This window comes from Nycticebus coucang, chromosome 9 (assembly GCF_027406575.1).
Source record: "Nycticebus coucang isolate mNycCou1 chromosome 9, mNycCou1.pri, whole genome shotgun sequence".
Lineage (NCBI taxonomy): Eukaryota > Metazoa > Chordata > Mammalia > Primates > Lorisidae > Nycticebus > Nycticebus coucang.
The window spans coordinates 42113563-42137459 of record NC_069788.1 but is presented as its reverse complement, the minus strand read 5'-3'; the positions used below and the strand labels follow the sequence as shown (position 1 = coordinate 42137459).

The 23897-nt window shown below is 42.7% G+C and overlaps 1 protein-coding gene across 3 annotated transcripts in view; it reads left to right on the top strand.

Moving 5' to 3' along the window:
- The first annotated feature begins 15227 nt into the window (after nucleotides 1–15227).
- The window catches only part of CMTR1 (cap methyltransferase 1), a 60554-nt gene continuing 51884 nt past the window's right edge, over nucleotides 15228–23897 (top strand). The window contains exons 1-3 of one of the 3 annotated variants that reach the window (XM_053600882.1): nucleotides 15269–15422; nucleotides 17398–17536; nucleotides 21826–21876. In XM_053600882.1, the coding sequence (XP_053456857.1) occupies nucleotides 17404–17536; nucleotides 21826–21876 (184 nt within the window). In that variant the 5' untranslated portion in view covers nucleotides 15269–15422; nucleotides 17398–17403. Of the gene's footprint in view, nucleotides 15423–17330; nucleotides 17537–21825; nucleotides 21877–23897 lie in introns of all 3 variants that reach the window. The other 2 variants (XM_053600883.1, XM_053600884.1) reach the window with 2 other exon arrangements.

Genomic DNA, 23897 nt, shown 5'->3' with positions numbered 1-23897 from the left:
GTTCACATTAATGGAGAATATTGATAAGTCTGGTAAAATTTTGGGTATCGAGTTTTTCGAAAGTCCAGTGGACATTTTTAATCCTTTCACCACTGTGGAAGTTGGAGTTTGATCAAAAGTTTCTGAGTGAGTTTACATTTGTAGTAGAGGATTGGGCTGGTCATTATGGAGGATAGATCTGAGAATATCCTGAAGAGCTGGTTTGGTTATGGCAAATTTCTTCAACATATGAATGTCATTAAAGTATTTAATTTCTCCATCATAAATGAAACTCAGTTTAGCTGGATACAGGATCCAGGGTTGAAAGTTATTTTGCTTTAGGAGATTAAAAGTCGATGATCACCCTCTTCTGGCTTGAAAAGTTTCAGCAGAGAGATCTGCAGTCATTCTAATATTCTTCCCTTTGTAGGTAATGGATTTCTTACGTCAGGCTCCTTTCAGAATTTTCTCCTTCATATTAATTTTAGTGAAGTTAATTATGATATGCCTGGGGGATGTCTATTCAGATTGAGTCGTGCTGGGTTTCTGAAACTGTCTGCTATCTGAATTTTGGAATCTCTTGGCATGTCTGGAAAATTCTCTTTCATAATTTCATGCAGAAGAGCCTTTGTGCCTTGCGAGGCCACTTTATCACTTTTAGGGATTCCAAGGAGGCGGATATTAGCCTTCTTCGAATTATCCCAGAGTTCTCTGAGAGAATGATCCATTTTTGCTCTTCATTTCTCTTCTTCTTTGAGAGTTTGGGAGCATTGAAAGGCTTTGGCTTCAATGTCAGAAATCCTTTCTTCTGCTTGCTCCACTCTGTTACTGAGGGATTCTACTGTATTTTTCAGATCTTTGAGGGCTGCAAATTCTTGCTTCAGTCCTTGAAAATCATTAGTGGTTTTGTCTTTAAATTCATTAAATTCTTGAGACAACTTTTGAATTTCTCCTCGAATTTCTAATTCCGACTTTTGAATTGCTCCTTGAATTTCTAATTCCAAATTTTCCTCCATTCTATTAATCTTGTTTGCAATCCAAATTCTGAATTCGATTTCTGACATCTTGGCCAGCTGTTTATGAATGGTATCTTCAGTTACATCTGTCATATCTTTCCTTGGGGGGGGTTGATCTATTCTGGTTATTCATGTTATCAGAGTTTTTCCGTTGATTCCGCCCCTTGATTGTTTTACACCATTTGATTTTTCCCCTGGAGCTTTGTCAAGGACCCATACAGTGCTATGGCCTGAGAAACTGGGGACCTGTTTGGTGTTGTGGGGCTAAGTGGTTCTGTCTTGTTTTCAGCTGGTCTCTGTTCGACCCTAGTGAAACAGTTACTCTGGGTTGATGTCTCAGCTGTGGAGAAATACCAGCAATTAAGTCACCCCGCCCCCCACAGGCAACAATTGGAAAAGGAAATCAAACCTTCCTACAACCACACACCCAGGGCACCACCTGAAGAGTCCTCAGGCAATTGGCTCAGTTCAAAAGATCCAGATCAATTGTCTCAGTCAGCACCTGTCTTAGGTGGGAGAGTTTACAAGGTCTCTGGCCACTGGATCACAGGGGTCTGGTGACTACTCAGATATGGCTTGCTCCAGTGCTCCATGGAGTCAGGAGGACCACCCAGCAAATAGATCAGTCTGGGAAGGTTGATGCCTCCTTCCCCACGTTGCACCTCTGTCACACCCAGTCACTGATAGCCCGGCAGGGCTGTGACCCAGTTGCCTATAGTGAACAGATACTCCAGGGGTTTGCACCTGCCTGAATCACAAGGAAATCTATTTCTGCTCAGCCAGGCTGCTGCACTCTGCCTCTATCTAGCAGGGGGAGGTGAGGCTGACAACCTCGGGCGCTTGATGGAGGCTGGGGGGTGTTCACTCAGTTCCAGCCCTGCCTCTGATTGCTGTTACTGACAGATCAGAACAGAACAACTTTGCGGGAATTTGTTTCTGTCCCTGCTAAATTCCCCTGCAGAAGAGAAGCTGTTTTGAATTCCCAGAGCCTGCGCCTCTGGCCCTGTCTTTGCTCCTGCAGGTTTGTGTTCAGGTACCTGTCAGTTCTAGCCTCCTGTCTTCCTTTATCTATAGGCTGACGATCCCCTGAGGGTTGGGTGCGTCTTAGGCTCAGTAAAGGTCAGCCCCGCCCTGGGAACTTCCCAGCTCTGCGTGTGCATTTCTAGTCCCTGAGCTCCACCCAGGCCGGTACTGCCTCAGGCAAACCCTTTACTCTTGGGGCCTGCGTTTCCATCCCAGATCTTTTCCGTGGTGGTTGCCACCTGAGTAGATGCCCAGCCTTCTCTGGTTGCCCAGGGAGATAGGGGTGTGGCTTCAGAATATCCGGGAGTGAGTGCTATTGTTGCCAAAAGACGGCTGCTGCTTTGAGCTTCAGGGCACCGCTGCTCCGGTATGGTTCCCTCTCAGCCGACCATCCTCTCCTCAGTCCCGTGCAGTAGAGTCAGCACTGACTAGCTGCAGTTTAGGCCCTGTCCACACCCCTCAAGAAATCACCCCAAAATCTGGACTCCTGGCGGACAGGCCTCCAGACCTCAGAGTGAGAGTGGAGGGGAGTGCTAGGAGCTCAGAGTTGCAGGTAGAGAATATATACAGTTTTATGCCTGGCAGGAGAACACCATGGTACCCTAGTAGGGGAGGTAGGTCCAGTTTTTAGAGGGTCTCTCCCGTGGAGTATAGTGGGAGGACCTTTGAATTCTGCTTGTTTGTTTGTGGGCACTCTGAGCCGTTCTCTTGGGGAAGGGGACTACTGTCCACTTGGTGATGGATTTTGTACATTTTGTTTGTATCCTTGGGGTCGCAGCTCACCTCAGCGGGGTTGATGTGCATTCTTCAACCTTCTCTCTTGTTGCAGCTCTAATCCACCAGGTTACTTGCTAAATTTCTGTTGTTTAACTCTCCTTTTGTACGGGAGCCTCTGCAGGTCACAGGGTGACAGAGGCTGCTGCAGAGACACTTGGGATCTCCAGGAGATGGAGCAGCTGAAGGGGAGGCCCCAGCTCAGAGCCCAGCTCAAGAGACAAATGCCCATCTTGCAAATTTTTGTTGAAAATTAGACATTTGAATTTAATAAGGCAGTTATTCTAGAAAGAATATTCTCCCCTTTCCTCAGGGTTTTTGTACTTGTTTTTGTTTTTTTAAAAATTATTATAAGCTATTTCTGTGTCAAAGATCAACATTAGGTATAAAGTGAAGGTCTTCTCAAGTTTTTTCTGAGCTCTTCCCTGGGCATGTGTGCTCACTTTCTAATTTTCCTAATATATGCAGTTATTTTTACATATATAAGGAATTTAATATCTAGATTTCAAGAGGGGAATAAGCAAAAAAAAATATATATGAAAGGGAAAAGGGAAAAACTCACTATCCCTTTAAATTCTCTGGAAATTGCTTCAGCCAAAGGTGAGGAGGCTTGCAAGAAGGGAGTGGGCACACAACAATGGCTTGTGCAAGCAAATTTTCTGATCACAGAGGATCCCTTTGTTTGCGCCTCTGTGATCAGAAGTAACAATCAGTGATTAGAGCACAGATTCCCTAATTGTTGAAGGGTTGAAAAGATCACTTTTGCCTGCCTTGGCTTTAACAAGCTGTTTGCAAGCTACACCAGGAACGTGTGCACAACTTTCTGTCGTGTGACTCATTGTTGGAGAATGAGTACCTGCTACTGTGCTAAGAGCTGAAATGGACCAAAATTAACTGATATTTACTATTCTTGCCTTCCTCTGGATGTTGTAAAGCATCAATAGACTCTAGAGTCCCATAATAATTATATTGGACAGGTTCTGATAGTGCAATTTTTGTCTAGGTAGGAAGCCAAATTCCTAGTGGTTGCTTCCCACTCTGCAATCTTTCCAGAATCCTCTCCTGCCAATTGTGGCAATTTTGCTAGTATTCTCTTTGCCTTTATGAAGGATTATATTTTCAGAAGTCCTCATTCTGACATTCCAAAAATTGTAACTTATCTATAACTTTTCACAGAATAAATATTTCATCACTTTCAGTGGATTGTAGAAACCTTATAATCTTGTAGGTCCCTGTGCATTCCTACATTTATATTGTAGTTGTCATATATATTACACCACGTACATTGAAACCCCCATCAGGCAATGTTACCTGTTTTGCTTTCAACCATCAGATTTAAAATAGTCTATTATATATTTACCTAGTTATATATCACTTTTATGGCTTTTCTTTTAATCCTCAAATTTCTAGTTTTCCTCTATTATCATTTCTTTTCAGCCTAATTTCCTTTAGCCTTTATTTTATAAAATGTATGTTGGAGGGCTAGACATGGTGGCTCATGCCTGTAATTCTAGCACTCTGGGAGCCTGAGGTAGATGGATTGCCTGAGCAAGAACAAGACCTCTCTAAAAATAGCCGGGTATTGTCATGGAGGCCTGTAGTCCCAGCTACTTGGGAGGCTGAGGTGAGAGGATCACTTGAGCCTAAGAATTTGAAGTTGCTGTGAGCTGTGATACCAAGACACTCTACAGAGAACCACTAAATGAGACTCATCTTCAAAAAAAAAAGAGGGGAGGGAGAAGGGCAAGATGGCCAACTGAGAGCAGCTTCCGAGGGAGGCTACTGTCCAAAAGGAAAGATAATGTCCAGAAACAGCCCAATTAAGCTGAAGACTGGGAGCCCAGCCGAGAGAGAGATGATAACTACAGGTCACCTCTGCTAAGGCAAGCTGCGACTTCAAGAAACAAAGCTTCAGGTATAAAATTCATCTGGAAGGAGTATCCGTCCCCTCCCACAAGAAAGCTATAGTTTTTATTTGTTTTTCTGACTCCTTTCTTTTCTTTCTTCGTTGGCTCCTATGGGTTTTCTACGGACAAGCGGTGAACTATGGACATCTTGCCTCACCTCACAGGGGAGTGCTGTGGGAAGTAGGGACTACTTCCTTAGAGGGACTATGCCATGACTCTGAACACTTTCTTGCTAGGCAGAAATATCAAACTAAGATCTTCCCTGCCATTCTGAACTTCCAGTATGCCCTTCCCCCTTTACCTGATGAACCAGAAGCCTAACCCCTGCTGAGACTGAGGGAGGGAGGAGGTTCTTGAGCGGCCCCCCTCCCTGTCTGCCAGACCAAGTGCTCCCCCAACAAGAGACTCTGGGGACCACACCAAGCCCCCCCCCACCAGGGTCTCCACCGGCAGCTGCGCAGCCTCGTGGCCCACCCCACCCTCCGTACAAGTGGTGCCACAACCCGCACCTTGCGCCCATCGGGCCTCTGCACACCATGACCAGGAACTCTGGGAGCTGTGCAACCCCGCGTCCTCCCTCCCAAACCCTCCCTGCCTCCACCCCGGCCTGCTTGTCTGGCCAGGGACTCTGGTAGTTGCGCTCCTGCCAGAGCCCTCCCTGCCTCTGCGCAGAGCCCTTCTCCTGGCCAGAGACTTGGTGCCAAAGTCACTGGGTTCCAGGCACTCCCAGAACTGGGGCACCACCCCCCACCGTTTTGTTGGATCCGGGTATGTCACACTCTGGAGCTACTCCCACAACCAGAACTCCCTGGCTGGGACAGCCCCAGAGGAACTACACAGGGTCACTTCCTACAAAGATCCAGCAACAATACAGTGATCCTGCTGGGGTCTAATCTTGGAGAGACACCTCCCCAACTCTGAGGACGGCTAGAGGCAATGGTGAAAAACTTTCATGAGGTAAAATCAATGAGAAAACTCTGGCAATATGAATAATCAGAGTAGATCAACTCCCCCAGGGATCAATGGGGCAGACACAGCAGATGATCCCATGCACAAAAAAACATTTGAGATGTCAGAAATTGAATTCAGACTCTGGATAGCAAATAAGATTGAATTAGAATTCCAAGCAGTAACCCAAAAGATGTCTCAAGAATTCAACGAATTCAAAGACCAAATGACATAGATTTTGACACATTGAGACAAGAAGTTGCAGCCCTCAAAGATCTGAGAAACACAGTAGATTCCCTCAGTAACAGAATGGAGCAAGCAGAAGAAAGGATTTCTGACATTGAAGACAAAGCTTTTAAACGCTCCCAAACTCTCAAAGAGGAAGAGAAATGGAGGGCAAAAACAGATCACTCTCTCAGAGAGCTCTGGGATAATTTGAAGAAAACCAATATTCTTCTTATAGGGATCCCCGAAAGCGATGAAGTGGCTTCACAAGACACAAAATCTCTTCTTCATGAGATTATGAAAGAGAACTTTCCAGACATTCCAGGAGATTCTGAAATTCAGATAGCAGTTACAGAACTCCAGCATGACTCAACCCGAATGAGACATCCCCCAGAAACATAATAATCAATTTCACTAAAGTTAATATGAAGGAGAAAATTTTGAAATTAGCCAGACGAAAGAAAACCATTACCTATAAGGGGAAGAATATTAGAACAACTGTAGATCTCTCTGCTGAAATCTTTCAAGCTAGAAGAGGATGGTTTAATCTCCTGAAACAAAATAACTTTCAACCCAGGATCCTGTACACAGCTAAACTGACCTTCATTTATGATGGAGAAATTAAATACTTCAATGACATTCACATGTTGAAGAAATTTGCCATGATTAAACCAGCTCTCCAGGATATTCTCAGACCTATCCTCCATAAAGACCAGTGTAATCCTCCACCACAAAAGTAAACCCACCCAGAAAATTTTGATCAAATTCCAACTTCCACAGTCGCAAAAGGATTAAAAATGTCCACCGGACTCTCAAAAGGCTTATCAATATTCTCAATTAATGTGAATGGTTTAAATTGTCCTCTAAAGAGGCACAGGTTGGCTGACTGGCTACAAAAACTCAAGCCAGATATCTGCTGCATTGAAGAATCTCATCTTACTTTAAAAGACAAATATAGACTCAAGGTGAAGGGATGGTCATCTATACTCCAGGCAAATGGAAAGCAATAAAAAGCAGGCATTGCAATCCTATTCACAGATACAACAGGCTTTAAACCAACCAAAATAAGAAAGGATAAGGATGGACACTTCATATTTGTTAAAGGTAATCCTCAATATGATGAGATTTCAATTATTAATATTTATACACCCAACAAGAACGCACCTCAATTTATAAGAGAAACTCTAACAGATATGAGCAACTTGATTTCCTCCAGTTCCATAGTAGTTGGAGATTTTAACACCCCTTTAGTAGTGCTGGATAGATCCTTCAAAAAGAAGCTAAGCAAAGAAATTTTAGATTTAAACTTAACCATTCAACATCTGGATTTAACAGACATCTACAGAACATTTCATCCCAAGAAAACTGAATACACATTCTTCTCATCAGCCCACAGAACATACTCCAAAATCGACCACATCCTAGGCCACAAATCTAACCTCAGCAAATTTAAAAAAATAGAAATTATTCCTTGCATTTTCTCAGACCATCATGGAATAAAAGTTGAACTCAATAACAACAGGAATCTGCATACCCATTCAAAAACATGGAAGCTAAATAACCTTATGGTGAAGGATAGATCAGCTATAGATGAGATTAAGAAGAAAATCACCAAATTTTTGGAACAAAACAACAATCAAGACACGAATTACCAGAACCTCTGGGATATTGCAAAGGCAGTCCTAAGAGGGAAATTTATAGCACTGCAAGCCTTCCTCAAGAAAACGGAAAGAGAGGAAGTTAATAACTTAATGGGACATCTCAAGCAACTGGAGAAGGAAGAAAATTCCAACCCCAAACCCAGCAGAAGAAAAGAAATAACCAAAATCAGAGCAGAATTAAATGAAATTGAAAACAAAAGAATTATACAACAGATCAATAAATCCAAAAGTTGTTTTTTTGAAAAGATCAATAAAATAGATAAAACTTTGGCCAACCTAACCAGGAGAAAAAGAGTAAAATCTCTAATTTCATCCATCAGAAATGGTAAAGATGAACTAACAACAGACCCTTCGGAAATTCAAAAAAATCCTTAATGAATATTACAAGAAACTTTACTCTCAGAAGTATGAAAATCTGAAGGAAATCAACCAATACTTGAAAGTACGCCACCTACCAAGACTTAGTCAGAACGAAGTGGAAATGTTGAACAGGCCTATATCAAGTTCTGAAATAGCATCAACTATACAAAATCTCCCTAAAAAGAAAAGCCCAGGACCAGATGTCTTTATGTTAGAATTCTACCAAACCTTTAAAGAAGAACTAGTACCTATACTACTAAACCTCTTCCAAAATACAGAAAAGGAAGGAATACTATCCAACACATTCTACGAAACAAACATCACCTTGATCCCTAAACCAGGGAAAGACCCAACAAGAAAAGAAAATTATAGACCAATATCACTAATGAATATTGATGCAAAAATACTCAATAAGATCCTAACAAACAGAATCCAACAACACATCAAAAAAATTATATACCACGACCAAATGGGATTTATCCCAGGGTCTCAAGGCTGGTTCAATATATGTAAATCTATAAATGTAATTCAGCACATAAACAAACTACAAAATAAAGACCATATGATTCTTTCAATTGATGCAGAAAAAAAAAAGATTTTGATAATATCCAGCATCCCTTCATGATCAGAACACTTAAGAAAATTGGTACAGAAGGGACATTTCTTAAACTAATAGAGGCCATCTACAGCAAACCCACAGCCAATATCGTATTGAATGGAGTTAAATTGAAATCATTTCCACTTAGATCAGGAACCAGGCAAGGTTGCCCATTGTCTCCATTGCTCTTTAATGTTGTAATGGAAGTTTTAGCCATTGCAATTAGGAAAGAAAAGGCGATCAAGGGTATTCACATAGGGTCAGAAGAGATCAAACTTTCACTCTTCACAGATGATATGATTGTATATCTGAAAAACACCAGGGATTCTAGTACAAAACGTTTAGAAGTGATCAAGGAATACAGCAATGTCTCAGGCTACCAAATCAACACCCATAAATCTGTAGCCTTTATATATACCAATAATACCCAAGCCGAAAAAACAGGCAAGGACTCTATTCCTTTCACAGTTGTGCCAAAGAAGATGAAATATTTGGGAGTATACCTAACAAAGGACATGAAAGATCTTTACAAAGAGAACTATGAAACTTTAAGAAAAGAAGTAGCTGAAGATGTTAACAAATGGAAAAACATGCCATGCTCATGGCTGGGAAGAATCAACATTATTAAAACGTCTATACTATCCAAAGCAATATATAATTTTAATGCAATTCCTATTAAAGCTCCATTGTCATGTTTTAAAGATCTTCATTTTATATGCAATCAGAAAAAAACTCAAAAAGCCAAAACATTACTCAGAAATAAAAACAAAGCAGGAGGAATCACGCTACCAGACCTGAGACTGTACTATAAATCGATAGTGATCAAAACAGCATGGTACTGGCACAAAAACAGAGAAGTAGATGTCTGGAACAGAATAGAGAACCAAGAGATGAATCCAGCTATGTACCGTTATTTGATCTTTGACAAGCCAATTAAAAACATTCAGTGGGGGGCGACGCCTGTGGCTCAGTGAGTAGGGCGCCGGCCCCATAAGCTGAGGATGGTGGGTTCAAACCCAGCCCCGGCCAAACTGCAACAACAACAAAAACATAGCCGGGCATTGTGGCGGGCGCCTGTAGTCTCAGCTGCTCAGGAGGCTGAGGCAAGAGAATGGCGTAAGCCCAAGAGTTAGAGGTTGCTGTGAGCCGTGTGACGCCATGGTGAGACTCTGTCTCTACAAAAAAAAACAAAACATTCAGTGGGAAAAAGATTCCGTATTTAACAAATGGTGCTGGGTGAACTGGCTGGCAACCTGTAGAAGACTGAAACTGGACCCATACCTTTCACCATTAACTAAGACAGACTCTCACTGGATAAAAGATTTAAACTTAAGACATGAAAGTATAAAAATACTCGAAGAAAGTGCAGGGAAAACTCTTGAAGGAATCGGCCTGGGTGAATATTTTATGAGGAGGACTCCCCAGGCAACTGAAGCAGTATCAAAAATACATTACTGGGACCTGATCAAACTAAACCAGCCAAGAACATAGTAAGTAAAGCAAGCAGACAGCCTTCAGAATGGGAGAAAATATTTGCAGGTTATACCTCCGATAAAGGTCTAATAACCAGAATCCACAGAGAACTCAAACCTATTAGCAAGAAAAGAATACGTGATCCAATGTCAGGGTGGGCAAAGGACTTGAAGAGAACCTTCTCTAAAGAAGACAGATGCACAATTTACAGACACATGAAAAAAAGCTCATCATCCTTAATCATCAGAGAAATGCAAATCAAAACTACTTTGAGATATCGCCTAACCCCAGTAAGAGTAGCCCACATAACAAAATCCCAAAACCAGAGATGTTGGCGTGGATGTGGAGAAAAGGGCACACTTCTACACTGCTGGTGGGAATGCACAAATATGTTCCTTCTGGAAGGATGTTTGGAGAATACTTAGAGATCTAAAAATAGACCTGCCATTCGATCCTATAATTCCTTTACTAGGTTTATACCCAGAAGACCAAAAATCACAATATAACAAAGACATCTGTACCAGAATGTTTATTGCAGCCCAATTCATAATTGCTAAGTCATGGAAGAAGCCCAAGTGCCCATCGACCCACGAATGGACTAGCAAATTGTGGTACATGTATACCATGGAATATTATGCAGCCTTAAAGAAAGATGGAGACTTTACCTCTTTCATGTTTACATGGATGGAGCTGGGACATATTCTTCTTAGTAAATGTATCTTCTTAGTAAAGTATCTCAAGAATGGATAGTAAATGTATTCTTCTTAGTAAAGTATCTCAAGAATGGAAGAAAAAGTATCCAATGCACTCAGCCCTTCTATGAAGCTAATTTATAGCTTTCATATGAAGGCTATAACCCAACTATAGTATAAGAATATGGGGAAGGGGCCAAGGGTGGGAAACGGAGGGGGGAGGTTAAGGTGGAGGGAGGGTAATGGGTGGGACCACACCTACAGTGCATCTTAGAATGGGTACAGGCGAAACTTACTAAATGCAGAATGCAAATATATACAATAACTAAGAAAATGCCATGAAGGCTATGTTGAACAGATTGATGAGAATATTTCAGATTGTATATGAAACCAGCACATTGTACCCCTTGATTGCACTAATGTACATAGCTATGATTTAACAATAATTAAAAAAAAAAAAGTGTGTTGGTGATGAATTCTCTTGGTTTTCCTTCCTCTGAGAATGTCTTTAGTTACCTCCGTTCCTGAAGGATATTTTCATGGGATATAGAATTCTAGATCGACTGTTACGTTCTTTCAGGGCTTAAATTTTTTTCTTTCACTTTTTTATGGCCTCCATGTTTTCTGATGTGAAATCTATAGTCATTCTAATTCTTTTCACATATATGTTATGCATAATTTTTTCACCTAAATATAAAATAGAGGAGACTCTCTACATTAAATGATGTTTATTTGGGAATAGGCATTACAATGGGACTATTGGTGCTTTAACAAACTGTGTAAGTATTCAAGCAGGTAAAGGAAGACTGTTTTTCCATTTATTTTTCAGAGATAAGTTCTTGCTTTGTTGCCCAGGCTGAAGTACAGTGGCATGATCATAACTCACTCTAACCTTTAAGTTCTGGGCTCACAAAGTCATCCTGTGTCTTCCTTCCAAGCAGTTAGGACTACAGCTATGCACCATTACTCCTGGCTTTAAATTTAATTTTAAAATTTTGTGTAGAGATGGGATCTCACTATATTTCCTAGGCTGGTTTTAACTCCTGGCTTCAAGCAGTCTCCCATCATGGCCTCCCAAAGTGCTGGGATTACAGGCACCAACCACTACAAATTTTTGTCTTGCCCAAGACAAACATTTCTTTTCTTTTTTTTTGAGACAGAGCCTCAAGGTCTGGGTAGAGTGCTGTGGCATCACAGTACCTCTAATTCCTGGGCTCAAGCGATTCTCCTGCTTCTGCCTCCCAAGTAGCTAGGATTATAGGCGCCCGCCACAATACCTGGCTATTTTTTGGTTGCAGACATCATTGTTTGGTTGAACCAGGCTGGATTTGAACCCGCCATCTCAGGTGTATGTGGCTGGTGCCTTAGCTTCTTGAGCCAGAGGCACGAAGCCAAGACAAAAATTTCTTAAGGAAAAATGAAGAGGATTAAAAATTTTGTCTTGCCCAAGACAAAAATTTCTTAAGGAAAAATGACGAGGATTAAAACATAGTTTTGGGATGATTATCCTCAGCCACAGAGATCAATGACAAAGGTGATGCCAGTCAGTGAAAGGCTGGAGAGGTGCATGGTAGCTCACACCTATAATCCCAGCACTCTGGGAGGCTGAGGTGGTGGATCCCTGGAGCTTAGAAGTTCGAGACCAGCCTGAGCAAGAGTGAGACTCTGTCTCTACTAAAAATAGAAAAACTAGCTGGGCATCTTGGCAGGCACCTGTAGTCCCAGCTACTTGGGAGGCTGAGGCAGGAGTTTGAGGTGTGAACTATGACACCATGGCACTCCATCTAGGGCAACAGAGTAAGATTCTGTCTAATATATATATATATATATTTATAAAAAAGAAAAATAGGTGGCACCCGTAGCTCAGTGGTTACAGGCGCGGGCCACATACACCAAGGCTGGCGGGTTTGAACCCGGCCTGGGCCTGCTAAACAGCAATGACAACTGCAACAAAAAAATAGCCGGCTGTTGTGGTGGGCACCTGTAGTCTTTGCTACTTGGGAAGCTGAGGCAAGAGAATTGCTTGAGTTTTAGGTTGTGAGCTGTGATGCCATGGCACTCTACTTAGGGCAACAAAGTGAGATTCTGTCTCTCAGAAAAAAAAAAAAAGTATCCCATGTGGTCCAGTGGTGAGGATATAAAAGAAAAATAAACAACAAAAAAGCCTTGGTGACTCAGAAAAACACTCAGCTTTTTTTTTTTTTTTTTTTTGGAGACAGAATCTAACTCTGTTGCCCCAGGTAGAGTGCTGTGGCATCATAGTTCACAGCAATCTCAAACTTCTGGGCTCAAGAGCTCTCCTCTTGCTTCATCTTCCCCAATAGCTGGGACTACAGGCACCTGTCACAAGGGCTAGCTAGTGTTTTTTAGAGACTGGGTCTCGCTCTTGCTCACGTTAGTTTTGAACTCCTGAGTTCAAGCAATCCACTCACCTGTGTCTCCCAGAGTTTTAAGATTACAGGCATGAAGCACTTCGTCTGGCCCTAAAACTTGGCTTTGGACTCATAGAAAAACCCAGCGAGGGGCTCACACCTGTAATCCTAACACTTTGGATCTGAGGGAGGTAGATTGCTTGTGGTCAAGAGTTGAAGACCATCTTTTTTTTTTTTGTGAGACAGAGTCTCAAACTGTCACCCTGGGTAGAGTGCTGTGGCGTCATAGCTCACAGCAACCTCCAACTCTTGGGCTTAAGTGATTCTCTTGCCTCAGTCTCCCAAGTAGCTGGGATTATAGGCGCCCACCACAACGCCTGGCTATTTTTTTTCTTGGTTGTAGTTGTCATTGTTGTTTGGCAGGCCTGGGTTGGATTGGAACCCGCCAGCTCCAGTGTATGTGGCTGGAGTTCTAGCTGCTTGAGCCTAGCTGCTTGAGGCGCTGAGCCTCAAAACCATCTTGAGCAAGAGTGAGACCCTTGTCTCTACTAAAATTAGAAAAACTAGGCAGCGTATAGTCCAAGCTACTTGAGAGGCTGAGGAAAGAGGATTACTTGAGCCCAAGAGATTGAGGTTGCTGTGAGCTATGACATGACAGCACTCTACCCAGGACCACAGAGTAAAACTCTGTCTCAAAAAAAACAAAAAACATCAAAAACAGGGTTAAATGCCTGTTTTCTGGTTCCTAACTCTGTGACCTTGAGCACATCATTCAACCTTCATTCATCTTCCACACTCCTACAGTCTATTAAGCATCTACCACCAGCCACTAGGTAAAATATCGTGAATGTAGTGCAGATAGACATAACCTTTCCTGTACAGAGTTTATAACTGAGTAGTGGATGAGGCAGATAAATCAATGGGCCCTTACACAACACTGTGGTGCTTTGATAGTCAAAGAGCAGAGTGTTATGGAAGCTAAGGGGCAGGGTGTCCCCCAAGTGTGGTTGAGAAAGATTTCCAGAGGTAAGGACACTAAACTGAGACCTGAGGGATAAGTTGGCTTTAGCCAAACAAAGACAGAGAGAAAAATGATCTAGGCAGGAGGATGAATACTTAAGAGATGTTTATTAACATTCTGAGATAGGGATGAGGAGAACTGAGGAACTGGCACTACAAAGAGCAACTGAAGAAGGGGTCACACTGTAGGGACTTATAGGCCACCTTAAGGATATCACCTTTATCCTAAGAGCAGTGGGAAGTCATTGATGGGTTTTAATCATTGATAGGTTGTGACAGGGTCAGATTTAATTTCCTTTTTGAAATCAATCATTTTGGTTTTGTGAAGAATGCATGGAGGGATTACAACTGGAGACAGGAATGATGATTTGGAGATACTGGAGGAATCCTTGCTGGGAGAAGGTGAGTGCATGAGTTTTGGCAATGAGTGCATGAGTTTCGTGAATGTAGTGCAGATAGACATATGTGAATTTGAGAGCCAATTAGGAGATAAACTCAATTAAGTGTATTAGAGGTTCTGGGGAATGAGGAAGATGGAGACCGTTCAGATTTCTGGTTGGAACAACAGGATGGATGTCAGTGCCATTCACTGTGGGAGGTGGGGAGAAGCGGGCTATGGGAGAACATAAGGTAAAGTTTGAAATTATGGGGTTTGAGGTGACGGAGCGAGGACGTCCAACAGACTTTTGGCCATATTGGTGTGAAAATCGGAAGAGGATTTGAGATGGACGGCCATCTGTATCCATATGGTGAGGCGATTAGGCAGCATTCCTTTTTTCCTCTGTCCTTTGCTCAACATTTGTTAAGGGTGCCCTGTAGGCTGGATGTTGGGATAGAGCAGTGAACAAGGACATTGGGCTCCTGCTCTCAACCAGTTTGCAATCTACCTCTCTGGACTTGTTCTTAGTAAAATGAAGATAATGATGAGATTAAGTAAAATAGTGTGAGGATATCTAACATTTTAAATTATTGTATCGGTTTCTCTTCCCCAGAGCCGGAAGACATGACACTCGGTTACTTTTGCTTTTGCGTCTTCTCCTGGAGCGGCTCTACGGCAGCGCAGGCGCCCGGCCTCAGGGTAGGCTAAGGGTCAGGCCAGGCCCTAGCCGCCTTTCCCAGGGCCAGGAGCGGGTCGGGAGGGGGAAGTGGGAGGGGAGAGAGGTGGTGCCCCGTTACGTCATCAGCCCGCGCAGCCCGCAGGGCGGGACCCGAGCGCGACAGCGCGTCCGGCGGAGCTGGACTTGCTTGTGGGAAAACGAAACTGAGGGAGGAGGCGGTGGCTCTGGCAGCGGCAGGGCCAGGCCTGGCGGCGGCGGCGACAACGTCGGCCCGACCCCCTCTCCGCTACCTGGCAGCTAGCCCTCTCCCCTCAGCGTGAGTGCCGACGGGGGGAGCGGGCGGGCGCGCGGGCTCAGCATCCCTCTCTCCTCCACCGCCGCCTCGTCCCTCCACCCGCGGTCGTGACTCTACCCGCCTTTTGGTCCCTTCTGTCTCCGCTCATATCTCGCCACCCCCACGCCAGTTCTCTGGAGCTAGAGCTGCCGCTGACATGCGTGTCTGCGCACACATTTACACACTTACGTTATCTTCAAATGAAGATACTGCCTGGGAGGTAGAAGCTCATCTCTTCCCCTGCGAATATAGGTGGCAGCGTGAAACCGAGGCCCAAGGAGAGAGGACTGCAGAGGGGATTTGAGCCCTTTACGTGGGGAAGCAGCAGGTAGAACAAGGTCTCCTGCCTTGCTCTTAGAAGTTCCCTGCCAGAGCACATTCTTAAGTCCCTTGAGCTGGGCACTGTGTAGCTGTGCGGCCTTTTCCTCCAGGCCTCAACCTTTTCCATTGGAAAATGGGAAGGTTGGATTAGTTGATTGGGAAGACCCAAATCTAAGGTGATGTGGTTTTTTTGGGGGGAACATTAGCATCTCCTCCCTTTCATACAACTGTTTCCTTTCTTCTTGCATCCATCCCAACCTGACACAGTCCAAATTGAGTTTCATGTACTTCCATTCTCCCCCAGACTCGCTTTAGATTCACAGGAGCCTGTTTTCGTTTGGTGTGGTAAGAAGCAGGCTCTGTGATGGGCTCACATGTGGGCCTTTTGGGGGAAATTTAAGACAGCAGTTTAAATGGAAATGTGGCCCAGTCTGATACTGCTTTCTGTTTTCTCCATGTCTCCTGTTCCTCCAGGTTAGCCCCTCACTGTGCCTAGTAAGAGGCTGCCTCCTTAGGAAGGATGCACTTGTGCATTTTGTTGACTGGCTCACCCTTGAGCTGGAGAAAACTGAAACATGTGATCCAGGATTTTGTGAGATTAGGAGGACTGGTGACATCTTTGAATTTCATTGCTTTCCTGCCGTGCTGCTGTGACTCATGCTTTAAGGCAGCGTTTGTACCCTTCCTTCTCCCCTTCTTCCAGGATTACAGCCTAGCCTGTCACTCACCTTGTTTTGAGTCCTTTTTTCTGAGTTCTCTACAGGCAGTCAGTTGTGTGTAAATCATAGTGTATTCACTACTCATTCTTGCTTTTTAATTTGATCAATCCTTAAGACTTTAGAGGTCTCATAATAATTTCATTCCATCTATTTTTTTCTCATACTTACCTCTCATGTACTTACCCATGGACATGGATGATGGTGGCGTGGTGCCTGCCTGTTCCCTTTCTTTTTTGTGAAGGTGGGTTCCTGTTCTTAAAATTAATTTTTGTACTTCAGTTCTGTGAAATAGTCCCAACAACTTTTTAACTCTTCTTTTTCCTCAGTCCTAAGCCACTGTTTCTATTCCTTACTCTGCTTAAAAACCTTCCCAATTCTTTCATATTTTCAAACATCGTGAAGTAAACCAGAAACCAGTATTTATCATATTATGTAATCTCTTAGTTCTCCTAGCAAAATAATAATGGTAATGGAACAATCATTCTGGTATGGTCCCTTCACCTATTGGTTGGTATTTATTAGGTTTTAGAATTTATTTCCAGTGAAAATTGTCATGCGTGGCCAATGTTGGATCAAAAGTATAGAGTAACAAGTACCCAAAGTTACCCCCGCTCCCCCAACTCCTGTGGCTTGTGCAGTTGATCCATGACTTTTTGGAATTTGACACCAATAGCTTAGAGACCTTTGGGTCTGTGAGCACCATATTTTCCAGTAAAACAAACAGCTATTATTGAAAACCAGAGCATGGCTAGCATCCTACACCTCATTCTGAGGAAGAAGCTATTCAAGTGCTGGCACTGAAAGATGTGTATAATTGCCAAATTTCATCCCATTGATGATTTGTATTTAGGAATTCCTGCTCTGATCCCAGTGGCTGTGACTCAAGGGCAGCTGACTGTCTGGATTTATGGTTACAGTTAACAATGAGGAGGAGAGCAGACCCAGAATGCACTGCCCCCATCAAGAAACAGAAAAAAAGAGTTGCAGAGCTTGCCCTGAACCTCAGCTCCACATCTGATGATGAACCTCCTTCCTCTGTCAATCATGGAGCAAAAGGTATGCTTTCCTCTGTGGTCTAAGGCCACTGGCCGCCTGGTTATTTGAATCCTTGGTGCCTAGATTGAGTAGAGTATAGTTCATTTCCTTCCCCTTAGAGAAAACTAGGCATATTCTGCACAGAAATGTTGGCCCTAGGTACTCTTCTTTTCTGCCATAATCCTAAGAGGGTGAAAACTTGTTTGAAATAAAAAACTGGAATTTTTTCAGAAGTGCCTTCTATTGGTGTTCCAGCAGAAGAGTATAGGTGGCACTCTTGCTGCCTTGAACCAGTTAGAAGTAGTGGTAACATTGAGTGGTCTGGGGACTTAATACTTAAATAATGATCCTGGAGCTCTTTTATAAGGGAGGGGCTCTTCGCAGCAACAATCAGGCCTAATTTTCCTCAGGATTTTGAATGGTGTTTTTTCATTATCTTCTGTCAGAAACACCCACAGTATTGGAGCATTGTTGTGTTCACTGTTTACACTAAGCTCAAAGGATTTCACTGATCTAGTTGAAACTAGCATTTTGTTTTGCTTATTTTTTAGAGTTATTCATAGTAACCACAGATCCTTCTGAGAAATTGTAAAGTGTCTGGGAGCATGTGTCAAGTACAGAGCAATTAGAAGTAGCTCCATTTACATTTACCTTGACTTGCCAACTGTATTAGTTTTCTAGGGCTGGTATAATAAATTACCACAAATTGGGTGGCTCAAAACAACAGAAATTTATTCTCTCACAGTTCTGGAGGCTAGAAGTACAAAATTGAAGTGTCAGCAGGGCCATGCTCCCTCTGACAGCTCTCAGCTTCCTTACTTCTTTTAGCTTCTGGTGGTTCCTGGCAATCCTTGGTGTTTCTTGGCTTGTGGCAGCATTAACTTCATTCTGTCCCTCCACCTTTTTCTCTGTGTTTGTGTCCAAATTTCCCTTTTCTTACAAGGACGTCAGTCATTGGATTAAAGCCTACCCCAAACTAGTATTACCTCATCTTAATTTGGTTACATTTGCAGAGACCCTATTTCCAATTAAGATCACATTCACAGGACATGATTTTGGAGGAGAACACTATTATATTCAGCCCAGTACACCAGCAGGTTTGCATTTTAGATCCTCTGTTGGATCACTGGTAAACTGGAATGGAATTTGGTAACAGATTGATGACTGAAAGGGTGTGAAGCATCCTTTGAGGGTGGTAGGAAATACAGTTTATTCACATGTGGTAGGCTAATTGAAGGGCAGTTACTCATCAGCTGCTATGGAGAAACTGGTCCAGAGAGAAGCTTGACAGGTGGTACAGCTAATGGAGCATTTGGTGTGGCTGTGGTCCAGGCTGGATGAGAGACTCTCTTATAACTTTGTGTGTGGTGGTATATGTGCCTTTAAAGTCATGGTGGAGTCTAGGGTAGGTAAGAAAGGCTACATATATGTATTTGAAGTTTCCAAGTGGAATGGCAAAAGCATATTGGGCACATCAGTTCTAGAGACTGTTGAGAAACGGAATTTGTCCTCTTATCTGGGATTTGAGTAGCTTGGTGAAGGTAGAGTCTCCTTGGGTAGGGGTATTTGGGAGAGGTGGGCTGCGAGGGGCAAAGGAAGAGCATGTCTCGGAAAAAAAATGATACTTGGGTGGCCTAGGCATCTGGTTCAATTTAAAGATAGTTATCCTCAAGTAACATCTCTTTGAAGTAAGGAGAGGACAACACCTAGATTAAAGAAGGTAAGTGTATGAGGTTAAGAAACCTTCAAGGAAACCAGTTTGATTATTAGTACGTTTCAAGCTTTTAAAAACATGACTGTAGGTCCAGGCGCTGTGTCTGATGCCTGTATTTCCATTACTTTTGGGAAGCTAAAATGGAAGGATTGCTTGAGGCCATGAGTCTAAGACCAGCTTGGACAAGACAGTGTGACCTTGTCTTTACAAAAAAAAAAAAAAGGATCTGGTGGCGCCCATAGCTCAGTCAGCAGGGCACTGGCCACACACACTGAGGGTGGCGGGTTCGAACCTGGCTGAACCAGCTAAAACAATAATGACAACTGCAACAACAGCAACAAAAAATAGTCAGGTGTTGTGGTGGGCGCCTGTGGTCCCAGCTACTTGGGAGGCTGAGGCAAGAGAATTGCTTAAGCCCAAGAGTTTGAGGTTGCTGAGCTGTGATGCCACAGCACTCTACCCAGGGCAGCAGTTAGAGACTCTATCTCAAAAAACGAAAGGACCAAAAAAAAAATTTGACTGTGAATTGAAATTACTCCCTCCCCTCTGTATACATACACACATACTCCCTTTCATTTTTACCAAATAGCTTTAACCTTTTCTGCAAGTAGCACTATATGACTCAGTCAGGTTGAGTGTTCCTGTTGTGCGCATAGAATGGAAATCCAGAGGTGGCCAGTCCTTTGTGTGTGGCTGGCAATAGGCCACTTGGTCCTGTTCATTTGTAGAAAATGAGGAAGGACACAGAGGGAGACTAACATTTCTAGATTTCCCCAAGTTAATTTATTTTAGGAAGGGGCAGCTTTATAATGACTTCTTCATTAGCGAGACTGTGCTTTGTCCCCCATACCTCCCAGGAAGGAAACGCTGAGTAAATATTTGCTGAATAAAATTGATAGAAGGCAATAATGTCTTTTCCAAGAAGCTTAAAATGCTTCACATCTTTCAGTTTGCCTGTCTCCTCTGGTCTTCAGATCATTTCATTAAGTACTTAGCATTTGTATCATCTGTGTTCTGTATTGATTCCTCTTAGGTGTCCCCTGGACATCTGCTAGTTGATTATCTATGTGTTCCCCTGAGATGTATATGCCACTTTTCTATTCAAGTCATTGCATTAAAGCAGGGGTGTTTTCCATTTGCTCCAACCATTTCTACTTGAATATTCTGTTCCAGTAGATGATTGAAAAATGCTTTTTAGGAAGGACAATTGGAAAAACTAAAAAGTTCTGTCTGGACCTTGTGTTTTCTTTTTCTGTTAGAGCAATGTGATGACTTCATAAATAGATCTATTTAATCAGTTTGTTTATTTTATATTATTCACAAGGTAGCTACGTTGTCAGGTCAAAGACTAAGATCTGCCCATGGTAAAGAAGAAAAGGGATGTTGTCATTATGGCCCCTGTTGCATCATGCATTCTTTTGAGTACTTTAAAGGAGTTTGAAGGCATTTTCAAGTGCAAATAAATTCTTGGAAATTTGCTGTCAAATAATGGCCTTTTGAAGTAAGGAGAGGCAAATGAGGCCATTTTGTTCTTTTTGGTTGTTTCTCACAGGGAAACTGTGGTCTAGACCCTAAGAAAATGTTCTTTTTTCCTTTGGTATGCATCTAGTATGGGCTTCTGGCCTTCCTACAGCCGGTTGCTCCAGAAGTTGCCAGGTTCCTTCACAGGTGCCCTGTTAAATGTGCGTTCCCTCCACCAGATTTAATTCTTTCCTAACTAGGCTATTTGCCCTGAACCACCATTGCTTTCCTGTCAGCCCAGATTCATGACCTTAATCAAAAGCTTCCTTTATTGGTATCTGTTAAATTGCTCTAATGAATTACCATTTGTCTGGCATGAAGGAGAAATTGAGTCTTTAAACCGGAATGATGTATTCCACAGCAATTGGTAGGCAGGATGTGATGTTTATTAAATTAATAATTCTTTTGTTTCTGTATGTTGCTCACCTTGGCCATTAATGGTTGGAGCTGCCCCTCATATGTTTCATTCTTTTCTCTCTCTCTTTTTTTTTTTTTTTGAAACAGAGTGTCACATTGTCACCCTCGGTAGAGTGCCCTGGCATCATAACTCACAGCAACCTCAAACTCTTGGGGTCAAGCGATTCTCTTGCCTCAGCCTCCCAAGTAGCTGGGACCACAGGCGCCCACAACATGGTCCGCCTGTTTTTAGAGATAGGGTCTTGCTCTGGCTTAGGCAGGCTAGTCTCCAACCTGTGAGCTCAGGCAGTCCACCTGCCTTGGCCTTCCAGAGTGCTAGGATTACAGGCATGAGCCACCACACCCATCCCCTTTAAAAAGATTTTTTTTTTTTTTAAGAGATGGTGGTCTCACTATATTGCTCAAGCTGGTCTTGAACTTTTGGGCTCAAGTGATCTTCCCACCTCAGTCTCCTGAGTGGCTGGAACTACAGGTGCATGCCACTGTGCCCAGCTTGTCACTGTCATTTTTAATCTTGAAATGTTTGCCCTACTGCTCTGCCTCTGGTTCTTCTGTAAAGTGAAACTTTCTTCTTTCCAGTAATTTAATAATGATTTCTGTCAGGTAGAGAAGAAGTTGTAAATGAAAACCCTAAATAACGTTTTGGGCTCTCTGGTAGGTTTTAGAAGGAGACCTCCTGGAAAGAAAATGGTAATGCTATCCAGCCTTGGTAAGTTCTTAATGAAACTAATGATTTTAATAAACTGACCTTATTACTCCTTGTAATTTATACCCTCATTACAAAATTGTCTGCTCAGTGTTGGCTAAATTCTTATCAGTCTTGGGAAGCTAAACTTCCTCTTTAGTTCCTGTTGCAGCCATGACAGTTTCTGGTTTTTATTTTTAAAAAGTGTCCCCAAAGGCCTATGGGTAAGAATAAGTAGTGATCATGGCAGTTTGTGGACTTTAGGACTAATCTAGGGAACTTTGTGTTAAATCATGCCATGCTAAGAATTGGCTCCATATACCACATGAATGAAAGAAATAAGATTTATTTCCTTATCTAGCATATTTCTTGATCTCACAGGAAATAATAGGGTGATATTTTCGCTCCTGTCAACCTTACTCTCAGAGCCAGTGAAGGACAGTGTACAGTAGGTATCACCTTTGAAGGAGGATATTACCAAAGTCTCATGCTAGGACTTTGGACCAGAGTCACCACTGATTTGCCTAGTGAGTCTTCTACTCAAATTTGGTTTTCCCTGTTATTTTTGCCCAAAGATGTTAGGGAGACAAAAAGAAACAAAACAACTCTCTCTGAGATCCAAGGGTGCAGGAACCCTACATTGCCAAAAATGGTGTTCATATTGTTCCAGAGCTCAGAGTTGGGTCCTCAAGCATACCTAACAGCCTGGCAACTACCTAGGGCCAGAGCAAGGGCACAGTTTTCTTTGAGAAAGATGCTAGGATTTAAAACCTATTCATGGTATACCTATGAATACCCAGATAGCTGGTGAAAGGAATAACTGAGTTAACACTGTAGCTTCTGATCAGTCAAGACCCTGGTTCCCTGAGCTGCTCAAAACAAACTTGAGGGCTGTACTTAGGGAGATGCCTGCCTTCCTGGTACCACCTCTTCCTGTACTAAGCAGTGCAGGTAGAAGCAACTAACTGAAGAAGTACACCTTGGGAAGTACAGTTCTTTAGCTTGTGGGTGCATTTCTCTTCTGTGCATGAGAGATAATAGACGAGAGGCCCAGGGGTAGCGGGAGCCACTATAGATACCTTTCCCCTCAGATGTCGTATTCTCTGAAGATTTCTCTGGAAAGGAACCAACTCTTCCCAATGCTTGGAATGGTAATCTATTTGTTTATAGCTTTATTTTTTACCCTGATTTTCAAACTAATATATTCTTATTTCTCACAAATGCAGAAAATGCAGCAAAGTGGAAAACAGAAAATAAATTTCACCTCATCTCTCAGTTTCCATGGTTACTCATTGTTAGTGTTCTGGGTCTTTCCTTTTGAGTGGCACTCCCTGGCACTCTGTGATCTGTGCTGCATTGGTTCATGTAAGCAAGTCAGCTCCTTATTAGGAGAATTGGACAGCTCCCAAGGGGAAGGGGCAGATTTTGTGCCTCTCATAAAGGGCACCAAAATTCCTTCTTGCTAAGTAGTTAGGAGCCAGAATTTTGGTTTTAAGTTTATTCTACTTTTTTCATACATGTTCACTTGTCCTTTTATATAATGCTTTATCCTTAAAAATGAATATTTATTTTATATATTAGTTTTTTTTTTTTTTTGCAGTTTTTTGGCCAGGGCTGGGTTTGAACCCACCACCTCTGGCATATGGGGCTGGCGCCCCACTCCTTTGAGCCACAGGTGCTGCCCTATATATTAGATTTTTAAGCTCTCTGAGGGTTTTTACTTTTGCATAGCATCCCAGAGTATATAGCATGAACCTTTTTATGCTGTGTAAAAGTCCTGAACCAAAGTTGTCTGATCTATTAAACAATATCAGTGTTCTGAACTGTGTCCTATTTCAGCTGAGTGGGGTGGGTAAGGAGGCTAAATTATAGCTCAAGGAGGGCCCAGTTCCCTTTTATTAAAAGAGTATGCCATCCTCATCCTTAGACTTTTGAGGCCTGAACATCTTGTACCACTCATCAGAGGTATTATTATAGGAAATCCTTTAAGGAGTCATATAGTCATGAGGTCCTTAGGAAAGCGACACCTGGCTGACAGACCTTTG